The 17533-nt window shown below is 44.6% G+C and overlaps 2 protein-coding genes across 4 annotated transcripts; one reads left to right on the forward strand and one right to left on the reverse strand.

The window, feature by feature from the left end:
* Positions 1–12: 12 nt before the first annotated feature.
* On the reverse strand, positions 13–9919 carry LOC135540299 (splicing factor 3A subunit 1-like). Of its 2 annotated transcripts, none has more exons than XM_064966889.1 (15): positions 9674–9919; positions 4521–4630; positions 4216–4423; positions 3824–4075; positions 3386–3460; positions 3128–3278; positions 2797–2996; positions 2510–2624; positions 2063–2370; positions 1653–1904; positions 1342–1549; positions 1032–1186; positions 770–871; positions 563–634; positions 13–462 (listed from the first exon to the last, which is right to left on the reverse strand). In XM_064966889.1, the coding sequence occupies exons 1-15, from the start codon at positions 9719–9721 to the stop codon at positions 361–363; spliced, it is 2358 nt and encodes a 785-aa protein (XP_064822961.1). In that variant the 5' UTR covers positions 9722–9919; the 3' UTR covers positions 13–360. The 2 variants fall into 2 exon arrangements, with proteins under 2 accessions (XP_064822961.1, XP_064822953.1); XM_064966881.1 differs by having other exon boundaries at positions 3824–4081.
* ccdc157 (coiled-coil domain containing 157) lies at positions 9904–15682 on the forward strand. 2 transcript variants are annotated; one of them, XM_064966899.1, is made up of 10 exons: positions 9904–10336; positions 10439–10595; positions 12413–13160; positions 13299–13376; positions 13492–13661; positions 13825–14001; positions 14176–14344; positions 14570–14721; positions 14921–15018; positions 15172–15682. In XM_064966899.1, exons 1-10 carry the CDS (start codon positions 10089–10091, stop codon positions 15425–15427), a joined length of 2253 nt encoding a protein of 750 aa, XP_064822971.1. In that variant the 5' UTR covers positions 9904–10088; the 3' UTR covers positions 15428–15682. The 2 variants fall into 2 exon arrangements, with proteins under 2 accessions (XP_064822971.1, XP_064822979.1); XM_064966907.1 differs by having other exon boundaries at positions 14197–14344.
* The last annotated feature ends 1851 nt before the right edge of the window (positions 15683–17533 follow it).

Below are 17533 nucleotides of genomic sequence, written 5' to 3' on the forward strand. Positions count from 1 at the left end.
CACTCAAATGACAATGGTGAAATTTTATGACTTTATTTGATGGACTGACATGGGCTGGAAAATCTGGACAGAAACCACCTGCATGCATACAATCCCCTTAAACAATACAATTAACATTTAGAAAAGAATCAACGCTTAAAATACGAAACCAAAACTAATTATAGGTTATTTATAGACTACGCCTCAAGCATTCTTTACAATTGGTATGACCAACAAAGGACATAAATCATTTGAAAGAACTGCTCTGATAAAGTTGCTCATTTACCCCAATTTTTCGGACATTATAATAATTACTTGGAGGTAAATTACAAAATGTCGCAAACTGGCTGTGTATGGCAGAGAAACCTGTTGAGGGGATGTTCACTTCTTTCTCCCACCTCTCTCCTTCAGTGCCAGGTGTATAACTGAACCGTTGTTCATGTTGTAGTAGGCCAGCGAGTTGGAATCTTTGATGAAAATTCCCTGTAGTAGAAGTGATAGATGTAAATGACTCCAATGATAACCAGTCATGTCAGTTTACATTTACACATACAATTATTGAAATGGAAACAACAATGCTTACCTCATACTGTAGCTTTTGTTTTCCAGCTGGCATGCCAGTGGCTTCATGGATTTTGACTTTAATAACAGATACCTGTGGTGAGATAGAATGGGAAGTTCAGAAATGTGAAATATTCCAGAAAATTTGACTTCATGGACGTGCACGCATGAGAATATATACTGTATTGGTAAAAGGGAGAGTGGAATGGTAGGTGAACTACTAACATACCTGATCTGTGAGTGGGACAGTGAAGTTGAGCGCTTGTCCACTTAGCTTCCATTCCGTCTTGTCCTGCATGTTGGGAACTTGTACTTTGACCGACACTGAACCCTATAAAATAATATACAGTAGAATAACCTTTACATGTCAATATACAGAACTACCAACAGCAAGCATTTGATGACCAACATGGCATATAAAAATACAGCCGTGGATCATTCACACTACCTCATTTTGCTATTATTCAATGATATTTAATAGGCCAACAAACCTTGTATATGCGGAGGAAATCCTCCTCTGGTATAAGGTTGTCCTCTGTCTTCATCTTCTTGGTGACAGGCTCATCATCATGGCGTGGGGGTGGGTGGGAAGGTGGCTGAGGGTCAGGGCGGGGGGGCTGCGGAACAGGAGGGGCAGGGACAAATGCTGGACAGGAAAGAAGATTTAAAATCAGTCAATCTATCAATAACATGCTTAAAAATAGTAAATAAAGTAATTTGTTGCACTGCATATTTCTGAAGTCATTCATTGGATTTCAAAGTATTTAACACTGTGGGAATAGTATAGCAATGATCTCTTACAAGTTGGTACCACCATGGGGGGTGGTCTGGGGGCCATCATGTGAGGTGGTTGGGGCATGGGTACCACGTTGATGCGGGGAGCATGCATCATGGGAGGCATGGGTGTTAGAACCTGCCCTGGGGCCAGGCGCATCTGCACAGGGGCCATGGGGGGCCGTGGAATCACAGGCACAGCTGACAGGAGAGTGGTGCGTACAGGGGGCAGCATCTGCGTGATTCACAAGGAAGAATAGACAAGTCAACCTTATATATTGACAAATTAATGTTACATAAATGCTTTAACACTTCTATTGAACAAGAAAGCAACTTGCGGAAGGAGGGGCCCGAGCCATCGTGTTCATTGGAGGGCTGGGTTTGGGCAGAAGGGGGGCAGAGGAGATGAGGGGTGATTGATGATGATGGTAAAGCTCAGGCTTGCTTGGTCCAATCTTCTCTTTGCTTTCATCCTCCTGCACCAGTCCCTTGGCCTTGTGAATGGCCTCAATTTGCTCCTGTAGGGTGATGTTGGCCTGTGCTGCTTGCTGAGTACGTGCCATGCTGCCAGAGTGCCCATCCCAGGTCACCTAAGGAAGGAAGGTGCGTTAAGTAAAAACTCTGACCACATAATGACAACGAAATTAAGTTAGAGATTATAACCTAATGACTAGTAATCGATTCCTCTTAGACATTTATTTTACACAAAAAGAAAACAAATGGCTATTCCCTCTCCACTTGCACTCACCTTCTCCTCAGGCTTCTGGATCTCCTCTTCTCCAATCTTCTTACCGATGGCTGTCTCCTCCACGCCAAAGATATCAGTACGCCTCTCAGCCAACTGTTTCAGGCTGCTCTCAATATCCATGCCAGGGGCGTAAACCTCGTCCTCGATTTGCCTCTCTCTGATGCCCCGGTCCCTCTGCTCCAGCCAGCGGGGATCCAGTAGCCCAATGCGCATGTGCTCCTGCATCTTACTGGCTTGAATCCTCTCACCCGTGATGGGAGAGATGAGGTACTCATCCAGAGTCTTGGCTGGAGGCTGTGGCTTGGAGGCTACAGGGCAAGAAAAATGTATCAAATGTAAGGGCAAATGAAGAACATGCATGTATTTTCCTGACCTTTATTGTCATACATGATATTAAAACATCTAGCATAAGGGGTGTTTAGGTCCTGATGATGGAATCTCTCTCACCTTTGGGGTCATAGTCCTTGCGGATAATGACCTGGTCTGGAGTAGGGGGCAGTGGGGGTGGCATGGGGTTGTCTGGGGGCAATGGTGCCTTGCCATCTTCCTCGTCATCAGAACCCTGGGCAGAAGGCATCAAAGACTCATGTGACTCTACATTGATTACACTATTTCCTAATAATAGTAATATTACATTAATGTTCAATCAGTAACTCTGTTAAGGAGTAATAAGCTAATAAGTTAATGACATCCTACTGTTATGTGTGTATACTGAAACAGGTCTGTCTACTAACCTCATCCATGTCTTGCAGCTGTGTGTCCTGATCAGGCTGTGTGGGACGCCCATCATCCCGCTCCTCCCGCTCATCGTCCTCCTCATCCTCACTTTCAACCTCCATCTCCACCTCCTCACTCTCTCCAAACTTGTCATAACGCTCCTGGGTCAGGATGCGAGCTCCCAGCTCCTCAGGTGTGGTGGGTGGGGGGAAGTGGCCTGTTGGAACACAAGTCATAACACCATCATTACAAAACTAGTGACACAGGCGGTGGAAAACAATCTCTCAGGAACCGAAAATGAACTATCTATTCATATTAATTTGTCTGGCTGACAGTTCATTTCTCTACCTTGTTCATTAGGCTGAAAGTCCACGGTCTCCACCACTACAAAGTCATGCCAGTCAATTTGGGCGTAGGACACACGTTCTTTCTCCCGCTCCTCCTCCTCCTTCTTCCTTTCACGCTCCTGGAACTTCGCCCATTCAACACGGTACCTCACCTGTTGGTAAAGCCAGGTGATAAACTGTTAATGCTTGGAATTATAGACTATGGCCATTTCAAGAGCTTATGGTGGGCAAACCTGACATCAAAGCTTCAGGGACATACCTGGTCCAGCACCTCCCTGGGGTTCTCAGACTCTCTTTTCAGCTTTATCAGAAGTCCCTTAGGAGGGATCAGAATCTAGGTGGGAAATGACCCAAGACAAACACAGGGTGGCATCACAACACAACCAGCTGAAGACATGTTATACTACAAACAAGACAAATTATTATGATGGGCGGCAGGTAGCCTAGTGGTTAGAGGGTTGGACTTGTATCCAAAAGGGTGCAAGATCGAATCCCCGAGCTGACAAGGTAAACATATGTCGTTCTGCCCCTGAACAGGCAATTAACCCACTGTTTCTAGGCCGTCATTGAAAATAGGAATTTGTTCTTAACTGACTTGCCAAGTTAAATAAAGGTACAAATAAATAAAAATAAAATGTAATGATATATTTCAACAAGGTATATACCACAATCAATAATAATTGGTATGACGCTGTACCTTAGTGTACTGCTCCACCAGCTTGGTGAAGTAGTTGAAGAGGCTGTGTTGAGGTCGCAGGAAGTCAAACTGGTAGTTTCGCTGTTCTTTCTGCATGAGCTGTGTGAGGAACTGGCGCCCGTTGCGAGCAACAAACTGGGCGGTCAGCTTGACAACATCCAGGTCGAATGCTGAGATTGAAGGAGGGTCAGCAATGAACTCAAACTCAGGTGGAGGCTCCTTTGGCACCACTGTCTCATGAATCACCTGGGCCTGCACCTACCGGTAAAGGAAACCAGAACTTAGAATAGCTCTTTTTAGGCATCAATCATGTCTTACACTTTACAGTGTAATGACAATCAGTGATTTATAAATCGATAGAAAAAAAACAGAGAATGCCTAGGAAGGCACACCTTTTGAGGAAGCTGCTGTGAGTTCTGCAGGGCCTGCTGCTGCATGACCTTTGGTACGGCCGCAGACGGCTCCTGGCCCTTGCCCTCCTTGAATTCATTGACTTTGTGGCGGTAGTAAGCATGGTATGGGTCGTTGGGGTTCAGGAAGTTAAACTTTGGGTTGTTGATCTCATTCTGACGGATCCTTGCCTCGAACTCTGGTCCATTCCTGAGAATTAATGGAAGGAAAAGGATGCATGACCATTGCAATATGAGGTCATACAATTTTATAAAAACACGACTGAGAATGAGACTGAAAAACCGACCTGGCTACAAAACTGGCAGTCTTGTCGACGATGTTTCGGACCTCAGGAGGTGGATAGATGATCCCAACTATGGGTTTCGTTGCTGGGGTTTCCTCTTTTGACTCATCTGCCTGTTGAAACAATATATAATGCAGAAATTACCTGTCTCGTGAGGCTTTACAAACATTGTCATGTTGATCATGTTGAGGCATCCGAGGCTACCTGGCTTATTAGAGAGATGTATATATGAGATGATCATGTCTCCAATCTAAACATGAGTCATTGTCCCAAAGGCGGGCAACAAACTTAGGTCCAAAATAAGCCCATAGAAAACACATTAGGCTTATTTTAGACAGATTTTGGCGAGAGGTTCACCCCTTCCTTTCTGCAGCTTTGCACAGGTCGGCTGATCCAGCAGCAGGAAAGGTAATTGATTTTATCACAGCATATGCAGTGGTGTAAAGTACTTAAGTAAAAATACTTTAAGTACTACTTAGTAGTTTTTTGGGGTATTGGTACATTACGATTTATATTTGACAACTTCTACCTTTACTCCACTACATTCCTAAAGAAAATTATGTACTTCTTACTCCATACATTTTCCCTGACACCTAAAAGTACTCGTTACATTTTGAATGCTAAAGCAGGACAGAATGATGGCTCCTGTCAATATAATGAGTTGTCATCCCTACTGCCTCTGATCTTGCGGACTCACGAAACACACATACTGTGTTAGCAAACGATGTCTGATTGTTGGAGTGTGCCGACAGAGATGGCCGCCTCACTTCACGTTCCTAGGAAACTATGCAGTATTTTGTTTTTTTTTAAGTGTTATTTCTTACATTGGCACCCCATGTAATCTTAGGTTTCATTACATAGTCAGGAGGAACTACTGAATATAAGAGCAACGTCAACTCACCATCATTACGACCAGGAATGCGACTTTCTCGAAGCGGATCCTGTATTTTGCCCACCACCCAGGACAATGGATCGGATCCCAGCCAGTGAACTAAAACAATGTCGCCGTAAAAGGGGCAAACGAAACGGTCTTCTGGTCAGGCTCCGGAGACGGGCACGTCGCGCACCGCCCCCGAGCATACTACTTGCCAATGTCCAGTCTCTTGACAACAAGGTTGATGGAATCCGAGCAAGGGTAGCAATCCAGAAAGACATCAGAGACTGTAACGTTCTTTGCTTCAAGGAAACATGGCTCACTCAAGACACGCTATCGGAGTCGGTACAGCCAGTTGGTTTATTCACGCATCGCGCCGACAGAAACAAGCATCTTTCTGGTAAGAAGAGGGACGGGGGGGTATGCCTTATGATTAAAGAGACATGGTGTGATCATAACAACATACAGGAACTCAAGTCCTTCTGTTCACCTGACTTAGAATTCCTTACAATCAAATGTCGACCGCATTATCTACCAAGAGAATTCTCTTCGATTATAATCACAGCCGCATATATTCCCCCCCAAGCAGACACATCGATGGCCCTGAAAAACTTTATTTGACTCTATGTAAACTGGAAACCACATATCCTGAGGCTGTATTCATTGTAGCTGGGGATTTTAACAAGGCTAATCTGAAAACAAGACTCCCTAAATTCTATCAGCATATCGATTGTGCTACTAGGGCTGGTAAAACCCTGGATCATTGTAATTCTAACTTCCGCGACGCATATAAGGCCCTCCCCCGCACTCCTTTCGAAAAGAGGACCACGACTCCATTTTGTTGCTCCCAGCCTATAGACAGAGACTAAAACAGGAAGCTCCCGCTCTCAGGTTTGTTCAACGCTGGTCTGACCAATCTGATTCCACGCTTCAAGATTGCTTCGATCACGTGGATTGGGATAAGTTCTGCATTGCGTCCAACAACAACAACATGATTTGGTGAGCGAGTTCATTAGCAAGTGCATTGGCGATGTCGTACCCACAGCAACTATTAAAACATTCCCAAACCAGAAACCGTGGATTGATGGCAGCAGTCGCTCAAAACTGAAAGCGCGAACCACTGCTTTTAACCAGGGCAAGGTGACCGGTAACATGACATAATACAAACAGTGCGGCTATTCCCTCCGCCAGGCAATCAAACAAGCTAAGCGTCAGTATAGACACAAAGTAGAGTCGCAATTCAACGGCTCAGACACAGGAGGTATGTGGCAGGGTCTACAGTCAATCACGGATTACAAAAAGAAAATCAGCCCCGTCGCGGACCACGATGCCTTGCTCCCAGACAGACTAAACAACTTCTTTGCTCGCTTTGAGGACAATACAGTGCCACTGACATGGCCCGCTACCAAAACCTGCGGACTCTCCTTCACTGCAATCGATGTGAGTAAAACATTTAAACGTGTTAACCCACGCAAGGAAGCAGGCCCAGACGGCATCCCCAGCTGCGTCCTTAGAGCATGCGCAGACCAGCTGGCTGGTGTGTTTACGGACATATTCAATCAATCCTTATCCCAGTCTGCTGTCCCCACATGCTTCAAGAGGGCCACCATTGTTCCTGTTCCCAAGAAAGCTAAGGTAACTGAACTAAACAACTACCGCCCCGTAGCACTCACTTCCGTCATCATTTTACATTTAAGTCATTTGGCAGACGCTCTTATCCAGAGCGACTTACAAATTGGAATGAAGTGCTTTGAGAGACTAGTCAAGGACCATATCACCTCCACCCTACCTGACACACTAGACCCACCCCAATTTGCTTACCGCCCCAATAGGTACACAGACGACGCAATCGCAACCACACTGCACTAACCCATCTGGACAAGAGGAAGACCTATGTGAGAATGCTGTTCATCGACTACAGCTCAGCATTTAACACCATAGTACCCTCCAAACTCGAGTCCCTGGGTCTCCACCCCGCTCTGTGCAACTGGGTACTGGACTTCCTGACAGGCCGCCCCCAGGTGGTGAGGGTAGGTAACAACATCTCCACCCCGTTGATCCTCAACACTGGGGCCCCACAAGGGTGCGTTCTGAGCCCTCTTCTGTACTCCCTGTTCAACCACGACTGCGTGGCCATGCACGCCTCCAACTCAATCATCAAGTTTGCGCACGACACTACAGTGGTAGGCTTGATTACCAACAGCGACGAGACGGCCTACAGGGAGGAGGTGAGGGCCCTCGGAGTGTGATGTCAGGAAAATAACCTCACACTCAACATAAACAAAACAAAGGAGATGATCGTGGACTTCAGGAAACAGCAGAGGGAGCACCCCCCTATCCACATCGATGGGACAGTAATGGAAAGGGTAGAAAGTTAAGTCCCTCGGCGTACACATCACAGACAAACTGAATTGGTCCGCCCACACAGACAGCGTGGTGAAGAAGGTGCAGCAGCGCCTCTTCAACCTCAGGAGGCTGAAGAAATCGGCTTGTCACCAAAAGCACTCACAAACTTTTTACAGATGCACAATCGAGAGCACCCTGTCGGGCTGTATCACCGCCCGATAAGGCAACTGCTCCGCCCACAACCGCAAGGCTCTCCCGAGGGTAGTGAGGTCTGTACAACGCATCACTGGGGGCAAACTACCTGCCCTCCAGGACACCTATGCCACCCGATGTCACAGGAAGGCCATAAAAATCATCAAGGACAACAACCACCCGAGCCACTGCCTGTTCACCCACTATCATCCAGAAGGCAAGGTCTGTTCAGGTGCATCAAAGCAGGGACCGAGAGACTGAAAAACAGCTTCTATCTCAAGGCCATCAGACTGTTAAACAGCCACCACTAATATTGAGTGGCTGCTGACAACATAGCCACTTTAATAATGGAAAATTGATGCAAAAAATGTATCACTAGCCACTTTAAACAATGCCACTTAATACAATGTTTACATACCCTACATTACTCATCTCATATGTATATACTGTACTCTATCATCTACTGCATCTTGCCATCTTTATGTAATACACGTATCACTAGCCACTTTAAACAATGCCACTTTTATGTTTACATACCCTACATTACTCATCTCATATGCATATACTGTACTCGATAGCATCTACTGCATCTTGCCTATGCCGTTCTGTACCATCACTCATTCATATAGCTTTATGTACACATTCTTTATCCCTTTACACTTGTGTGTATAAGGTAGTTGTAGTAGAACCATGTGTATGTAACAAATACAAATTGATTTGCTGCTGTCTGTAATAAAAAAATAACATGCAAATGGTGCCGTCTGGTTTGCTTAATATAAGGAATTTCATGTATAGCATTTACTTTTACTGAAGTATGACAATTAAGAACTGTGTCTACCACTGTACTTAAGTACATTTAAAACCAGATACTTTTAGACTTTTACTCAAAGCAGTATTTTACTGGGTAACTTTCACTTGAGTCATTTTCTGTTAAGGTACCTTTACTTTTACTCAAGTATGAAAATTGAGTACTTTTTCCATGACTGAGCATATGAACATCATATCAATCTGTTGTTTCACTAGCTCTACACAGAATGCAATAATATTTAATGTAAGTAGATTAACTAGACAATACAGTGTTTTTTACTGTGATTGTAATATTTCTATAAAAGCCTTCGTGTATTTTAATTACATTTATAATATCACAGGAGGTGCATGCGCACTTGCTAAAAAACAATACTTAATATTATAATATTATAATTATAATAATAATATTGTTTCCAGACAAGGCATTTTTTCGGTTGCATGTAACTTTTTATTTAGACTTATTAGATATATATATGTATAACTACCAGCCGGGACGGCAGTAGTTGCTCAGCAAAACTCTTTGGTGAGTACCGAACGTATTTTTACATTATTAAGCTTGAAAAGCTGGTGAATGGCAAGTTGAATGACTGCTTGCTGTGATTGGAGAACGTCTCCTGTCAAACTCATCTACTGCTGTTCATACCAGTACCATTCTTAGTACAATTTGTGTCATCCGGTGTACATGCTTATTGATTCCATTCGGATTACTGTTAGTGCTATTTGGGTTGTTGATTAGCTAACGTAGCTAGATTAGTGCAGAAGTTTCTTGATCTTTATTTATTTAGTATTATTTTTGTGTACTCGATTGACATTGTAATGCATTGTTAGGAGCAGTAACATAAGCATTACGCGGTTCCCGCTATAACATTTGCTAAGTTGTGTATGCGACCAATACACTTGGATTTGATAAAGATAGATTGAATGTACCAAATCTTACCCTGTTGTTGGGCTCCAGTTGAACAATTTGTACAGGCCCAGGCGGCATGGCTGCGTTAATTCCTTGCTTGGCTTATCTGTTAAAACGTAAAAGTGAGGTTCGTTCTCTTCACAATTACACTACTTGTTGTGGTACTATAGCTTTGTCTAGAAACTGATTTAATTGCACAAAACTATTTCCAAATAGGACCGTTGTTCGTCAGTTGACCTGCCTGGAATGAAGGTATTTTACTTCCGGAAACACATCTAAGCGTTATGGGATTTGCAGTTCTACTACCAGGTCGCTATGGAAATAAAGTGACAACATCCAACTCAGCACTGCTCTCTGTCACAGCATCTTCCTGAAGGCACAACAACATCAAGTGCCTTGAGACAATCCATGAGAGAAAGAGTGCACGATACTAAGGCTTGTCAATATGACACATCTCTTAGGACGTCAGGACTGCGTTGAAAGTCTCCGGAGAGATTTAATAGATCTTCAAGGTGCTGTTCTCGATGTCTTCTCTCGGACAGGCCCAGTTCGATTCCCCTCCTGGAAGTTCCCAGATAAGCTTTCATGCAATCTGGACCTGGTGTCGCTATTAGAACAATACGACTTTGTTGATGGGGAAGAGGAATTCAATCAGCATTCACATATTGTTTTGCTGGAGTTGGTGATTGACAGGTAAGTTATTGTACATTATGGCTTATTGTAAAGATCTGATGTGGCTATAGGGAATAGTTGGAAATGATTATACATGACTGTAATCCTTTTTTTCCCACCTAGATTGCTGCTCCTGCTGCAAAGTTTCAATGCCCATGCAGAGCAGTTGAAGTTAGGACAGAAGAGAGAACACATTCAGCAAAAAAGTCCATGTGTATCAATTGGCCTTGTAGTCAGACACTATTGGAATAACTTGATCCAGGTTGGCAACCTGAGGGCGGTGAGTTTTAAAGCACACCTGGTGTTTATTTTTCACATACAATAGCTAAATGCATATCTTATGACATGCTTCAAGAGGGCCACCATTGTTCCTGTTCCCAAGAAAGCTAAGGTAACTGAGCTAAATGACTACCGCCCCGTAGCACTCACTTCCGTCATCATGAAGTGCTTTGAGAGACTAGTCAAGGACCATATCACCTCCACCCTACCTGACACACTAGACCCACTCCAATTTGCTTACCGCCCAAATAGGTCCACAGACGATGCAATCTCAACCACACTGCACACTGCCCTAACCCATCTGGACAAGAGGAATACCTATGTGAGAATGCTGTTCATCGACTACAGCTCGGCATTTAAAACCATAGTACACTCCAAGCTCGTCATCAAGCTCGAGACCCTGGGTCTCGACCCCGCCCTGTGCAACTGATTACTGGACTTCCTGACGGGCCGCGCCCAGGTGGTGAGGGTAGGCAACAACATCTCCACCCCGCTGATCCTCAACACTGGGGCCCCACAAGGGTGCGTTCTGAGCCCTCTCCTGTACTCCCTGTTCACCCACGACTGCGTGGCCACGCACGCCTCCAACTCAATCATCAAGTTTGCGGGAGACACAACAGTGGTAGGCTTGATTACCAACAACGACGAGACGGCCTACAGGGAGGAGGTGAGGGCCCTCGGAGTGTGGTGTCAGGAAAATAACCTCACACTCAACGTCAACAAAACTAAGGAGATGATTGTGGACTTCAGGAAACAGCAGAGGGAACACCCCCCTATCCACATCGATGGAACAGTAGTGGAGAGGGTAGTAAGTTTTAAGTTCCTCGGCATACACATCACAGACAAACTGAATTGGTCCACTCACACAGACAGCATCGTGAAGAAGGCGCAGCAGCGCCTCTTCAACCTCAGGAGGCTGAAGAAATTTCGCTTGTCACCAAAAGCACTCACAAACTTCTACAGATGCACAATCGAGAGCATCCTGGCGGGCTGTATCACCGCCTGGTACGGCAACTGCTCCGCCCACAACCGTAAGGCTCTCCAGAGGGTAGTGAGGTCTGCACAACGCATCACCGGGGGCAAATTACCTGCCCTCCAGGACACCTACACCACCCGATGTTACAGGAAGGCCATAAAGATCATCAAGGACAACAACCTCCCGAGCCACTGCCTGTTCACCCCGCTATCATCCAGAAGGCGAGGTCAGTACAGGTGCATCAAAGCTGGGACCGAGAGACTGAAAAACAGCTTCTATCTCAAGGCCATCAGACTGTTAAACAGCAACCGCTAACATTGAGTGGCTGCTGCCAATACACTGACTCAACTCCAGCCACTTTAATAATGGGAATTGATGGGAAATGATGTAAAATATATCACTAGCCACTTTAAACAATGCTACCTAATATAATGTTTACATACCCTACATTATTCATCACATATGTATACTTATATACTGTACTCTATCATCTACTGCATCTTTATGTAATACATGTATCACTAGCCACTTTAACTATGCCACTTTGTTTACATACTCATCTCATATGTATATACTGTACTCAATACCATCTACTGTATCTTGCCTATGCTGCTCTGTACCATCACTCATTCATATATCTTTATGTACATATTCTTTATCCCCTTACACTTGTGTATAAGACAGTAGTTTTGGAATTGTTAGTTAGATTACTTGTTGGTTATTACTGCATTGTCGGAACTAGAAGCACAAGCATTTCACTACACTCGCATTAACATCTGCTAACCATGTGTATGTGACAAATAAAATTTGATTTGATTTTTTGTTTCCCCTCTCTTATTCAGTGCACAAAGCAAGATATTCAAGAAGTGATCAAAACTCCAAAATGTGAGGAAAATACAACTTTTTCTTCAGAATCCTCACTTCTGAACACAAAAAGCGATCTTTGTCCACAGTCTCCATCAATAGTGTCTCAGCACTGTACCTCAAGAACAGCAGCAAGCACTCCATTGTGTCCTCCACAGAAAATATTAAATGGCTCCCTCTCCTGTCCCACTCACAGAACAGCAAGCAGCATCCCCTCCTGCCTTCCCCATATATCCACGGACACTCGTAATGTAAGTTGCCAGACAGTAGTGTCATCCCTTGTCCCCTGTGATGCCTGTGCTCAGGTCCAGTCCAGTTTGAGGGAGACTGGTGATGCTCTTGTGGAGCTGTGTCGGAGTGAGGGCCTTCCCTCCTCTCTGCAGCGCCTTCTGGTGGCTGTGGATGACACCCTGGAGCAGGGCCGTCTGACTGCAGGAGATGTGTCCCAGTGGTCCGTAGAGCAGCGCAGGGACATGGGCCGGATGGGTAAGCATCTGCTGGAGGTGCGGTCCACAGTGCAGCCTCTCAGAAACAGCCTTCAGGCAGCGGAAAGGGAACGGGAGGAGTTCAGGGCTCAGCTGGATAGAGCACAAGAGGAACTGAAGCGTGAAAGGGAAACACACCAAGCCGGCAAAAAACAGCTGGAGCAAAAACTGCAGGAGGCCCAGGTATCCAGGGAGGAGACAGAGAGGAGACTGCAGGAAGAACATGAGGAGCTAAGGAGAGGTACAGTAGTACTCAACAAGTGAGGACAGAGAGGAAACCTTGTTGACAACAATATATTTGAAGGGAGACAAAATAATAGGACATTTCAAGAGTAAAGGTGCTTTCATCATATTCACAATATAAATGTGTCCCTTTTAGGCACTGTGTCCCTGGAGGATAGCAACTCCAAACTGAAGGCAAGGATTAGTTTGCAAAAAGAAAGGTTACACAAACTTGGTAAGGACATACACCCCCACCTCATGTCTGATGCTTTAGGAGCAGAAGGAGAGAGCCCAAGTTATCTAATTGTTGTGAACAGAAAAACTGCGAAACATTGTCCTTTCTTTGTCAGAGTGTGAGAGAGATGAGCTACATCAGGAAGTGAAGACCATGCAGGTAGAGGAAGAGGCACGGAGTAAATTAGAGGAGAAGACACAAGTGCTGGAGGCTCAACTGTCCACTACTCAGCTCTTACTTGACAAGGAGAAATCCAAGTACCAGAATGCTTGTCGCCAACAGGAGGTCAGTATAACAACCATGTATGGAGTTGGGTACTCATGGGGGCAGTCTTGAAACCAGACCTGGGGCAGTAGTAGTAAATGTTTTAAAGACTTCATCTAAAAACACTGCTTTGTGTCTTTTAAGTGAGTTGTTACTGCACAGTCTCACTCTGTGTCTTCAACAGTCACTGCAGGCCAAGCAGAGGTCTCTGCTGGAGCGAGTGGATGCTCTGGACCAGGAGTGTGAGGAGCTTCAGGAACAGTTGGGGAAGAGTGAGGACCGACAGACAGACCTACAGGAACGACTGACACACATCTCAGAGGAGAAGGACCAACTTGAAACCCAGCTCACCCAAGAACAGGTATATTACTACCTGACAGCCCACAAAGCAATGTTTCATATAGTTAATTTTATAGTGCTGCTTGCATACATTGGGCAGATACATATTTCAGCATAGCATATATATTACTTTATTTCATTTCCAAAGAACAATCATTTGTGTATAACTAACTGCCTTGCCTCTGCATTCCCTGAGGCCTTGTGTTCTGAGCTTCAGCAGGAGAAGCAGAGACTGGAGAGTCACGTGAGTGAGCTGAAAGACAGTGTGAATCAGTTGAGAGGAGAAGTGCAGGAGTTAGCCCAGAGGGAGAGGCTGCTGGTGGCGTTCCCAGAGCTCAACCCCCTGCCTCAGGGATCTCCACAGAGTACGCTCATTTCCCTAAATAACCCAGTGTTTTCTGTGTTGACCCACCATGTTGACTTTGTTGACTTCTGTATTGTTTGCCAGTGTGGGTTTACTTACATTTGGTTTTGAATAGTTACCACACAGACCTGGTTACAATTACAGTATGTTGACTATGCTATCACCATGTCAAGCTGCCTGTCACAGCTCTGTGCATATTCTAATCTAAGACTTGACTCTGTCTCAGGCACAGGGGATGTGTTGGGGGATATGGAGCAACAGTTACAGGCTAACTATGTTCGGATTAGGGTTCTGGAGCAGGAGAATAGCACCCTGCACAGTAGCCTGGTGAAACTGAGGGATAGAGCCCAACGAGGGGCCTCCATGGTGGAGTCCAAGGTAGGAGTCCAGGGGACAGTTCTACTCCTTTAGTGTAAAGTGTGTTGACCGTGGAAACTGATGAAAGGGGCTCAGGGGCTGATACTTCAAAACTGCTGCTGGAGAACTACTGCATGTTGTGATCCATTGAATACACCTGATTTGATTTGAACAATGATAAGGGCAGTTGTAAACATTAAACACATTGCAATCTCTACAGATTACCTGCCCCAGTAGCTGTGGATTCACCCAGTCTCTGCCTGACACACCCAGCGAGAGCCAGCTAAAATCCACCCCCTATGTACAACACAGCCCTTTGTAAGTCAACACCACATAAAGAACATAACCATTTATGTTTGCAGATAATACAGGGACAACAAAAATGGAATCCTACCTTAGCATGTAGGGTGTATTATTAATTCTAGTAGTGTTTTCATAAATACATCTGTTCTCTCATTCTGTCCATCCCAGTCAGACCTCCAGTGCAGGATTGTTGAAACATGGAGTGAGGAAGAAGGGAGCAGATGAAGGGGCCGTCCCTATGGAGATGAGGCCTCGGGATCACTTGTCCACCGCTACCTCGTCACTCTCTGCCACCTCCACTACATCTCTGGTGCACCAGCAGACCCTCCGGCTCTCCCCAGACACCAGTGCAGCCAGAACCTACACAAGGATACGCCAGGCATCCAGAACCCGCTCTGTTTGCATGCACCAGAGGAAGAAGTGAATCCAGCACTTGGTGATCAACCTCATGGTGACAATTTTTGGAGCATAACAATGCTCAAAGAGGGGGGGGCTGAAGGAGGCTGTTGTTTCAAGTGTATGTCAGGCATCTCCATAAGGAGACTGTGATAAGACACATATGATTTGGGCAGAGAAACAATACAGCTAAGCTGTAGAGTTTAGGATCGTTGTCAACATTGATCTGGCTATTCACTATTCACCTGAAAATTAATTTGCAATCATACACAATACAACTGTGGTGTCATGTTTTTTATTTCTTGAACTGTTGTGTTAATAATTTTTCTGCACTGAATCCAGTGTTGGGGAGTAGTGCATTTTGTAGTAGCTTGGTGGTAGTTGAACTAAATTCTAATCTTGGTAGTGTTTTAAGTAGTATTTAACTTTTACCCCCATGTAGCGGTGTAGCTAACTATTGGAACTACCCACAACTTTTTTGCAAAAATAATCTATGGGTGAAGTAGACAATTTTCTACTTTTTCGGCATCAGACCTTCCTAATTCTCACTTGAAACACAGTTTGTGTTTAATTGGCTAAATTACAAATTCTGTTAACATCTGACTAGAGTGATCTGTTCTTGCAATTTGTCATCTATGACATTTCAAATTTAGATATGATAATTTATCACAAAGTAGTTTGGATGTAGTTAACTTGTAAGTGAGGACTTGGTGGACTGTATATTCTTTAGGTTAGGTTTAACTTTATGTGTTCGCTACCGTGTGAAGGTAAGGGCGTAGATGACAGACAGGTAGGATTCCAGTTGAGGTGGTTTAATAACGCTGAAGATGCACAGGCACGAAACTGCACCACACAGTGTATGTAGTATGGATGGGCTAAGGCACTTAGTGATCTGGCAACTTGCTTCAACCAAAGTGTGTGTGTGTGTGGTATGTCAACAAGGACACACACTGGCCTTGGCTAACACATTGAAAGCTAACTGGTGGGAAGAGACAAGGATGGCTGGAACTTTCTCTCACTTGACTACTCTCTAGCTGATTTCTGAGCTGGAGATTGCCCAGCATGCTCTGCTCCACTTCACCGGTGGGCGGAGTTACAGCTCTGATATGACTAACTAACATTACTGATGTGATTAACTACAATAATTCAGCTACTTTGAAAAAATAGTTAAGTAAACTATATTTTTCTAAAGGATAGCTTTAGTGTAGATGAACTTATACCATTGTGAAGTAATTGGTAGCTTGGTAAACTATATTTTCAGAGTAGTTTCCCCAACACTTTTTGAATCACACATTTGTATTTGCTGACTTCTCCCAAATGCACTTAGCACAATTATCCACAAGGAGGTAGTGAAACAGTTATCTGGTTTGGAAGGTAAAGCAATAATAAACTGAGCATAACAAGCCCATTAAAGTCCATAAATTATTTAAACTCATGAATAAAGAATGTGCTCAAGCACAACCTGCAAAAATAATTTTAAATATCTTAAAATTGTCAGTCTAAAACAGGGAGAGGCCTCCTAGGTAAAAGACAAGTCATGGTGACAACCTGGTGTGGCTCTGTGTGTTTACCTGATTGGGAACTCTGATTGGGAAAAATACGTGCTCCGTCTGGGATATATTTTTGAACGGTCATCCAACTCGGAATTCCAAGTCGGAAACTCGGAGCTCCGACATTCCAACCTGAAAATCACTGACGTCATGATTCGATTTTGTTTTTGTTTTTTGATTTCCCAGTTGTCTTGAAAGCACCATAAAGCCTTCTAAAGCCGATATCACTTTTTTACAAAACATTTGAGCGTGCTGTCACTGACCAACTGTCTCGCTATCTCTCTTAGATCAATCTTCTTGACCCTAACCGGTCAGGCGTCAAGACAGGTCACTCAACCTAGACTGCTCTTCTCGTTGTCACGGAGGTTCTCCGCCCTGCCAATGCTGGCTCTGCTCTGTTCTCATCCTAGATCTATATGCTGCCTTCGACACTATCAACCATCTGATCCTCCTCTCCACCCTCTCAGGGCTGGGCATCTCAGGCTCTGCACACTCTTGGATTGCATCCTACCTGCAGGCTGCTCATAGCAGTTGACGTGCAGAGGATCTGTGTCTGCACCACGTCTTCTCACTACTGGTGTCCC

The sequence above is a fragment of the Oncorhynchus masou genome, chromosome 1 (genome assembly GCF_036934945.1).
Source record: "Oncorhynchus masou masou isolate Uvic2021 chromosome 1, UVic_Omas_1.1, whole genome shotgun sequence".
Taxonomy (NCBI): domain Eukaryota; kingdom Metazoa; phylum Chordata; class Actinopteri; order Salmoniformes; family Salmonidae; genus Oncorhynchus; species Oncorhynchus masou.

Bases quoted from the DNA above. Each gene is read 5' to 3' on its own strand.
- LOC135540299 (XM_064966881.1), bottom strand. From the start codon at position 9,721: ATGCCGCCTGGGCCTGTACAAATTGTTCAACTGGAGCCCAACAACAGG. The intron at 4,631-9,673 runs GTAAGATTTGGT...TTGTTTCAACAG, and splicing joins AACTGGAGCCCAACAACAGG to GCAGATGAGTCAAAAGAGGA. The intron at 2,625-2,796 runs GTTAGTAGACAG...CCTTCTGCCCAG, and splicing joins AGCTGCAAGACATGGATGAG to GGTTCTGATGACGAGGAAGA.
- ccdc157 (XM_064966899.1), top strand. From the start codon at position 10,089: ATGACACATCTCTTAGGACGTCAGGACTGCGTTGAAAGTCTCCGGAGA. The intron at 10,596-12,412 runs GTGAGTTTTAAA...TCTCTTATTCAG, and splicing joins AGGTTGGCAACCTGAGGGCG to TGCACAAAGCAAGATATTCA. The intron at 14,345-14,569 runs GTACGCTCATTT...ACTCTGTCTCAG, and splicing joins GCCTCAGGGATCTCCACAGA to GCACAGGGGATGTGTTGGGG.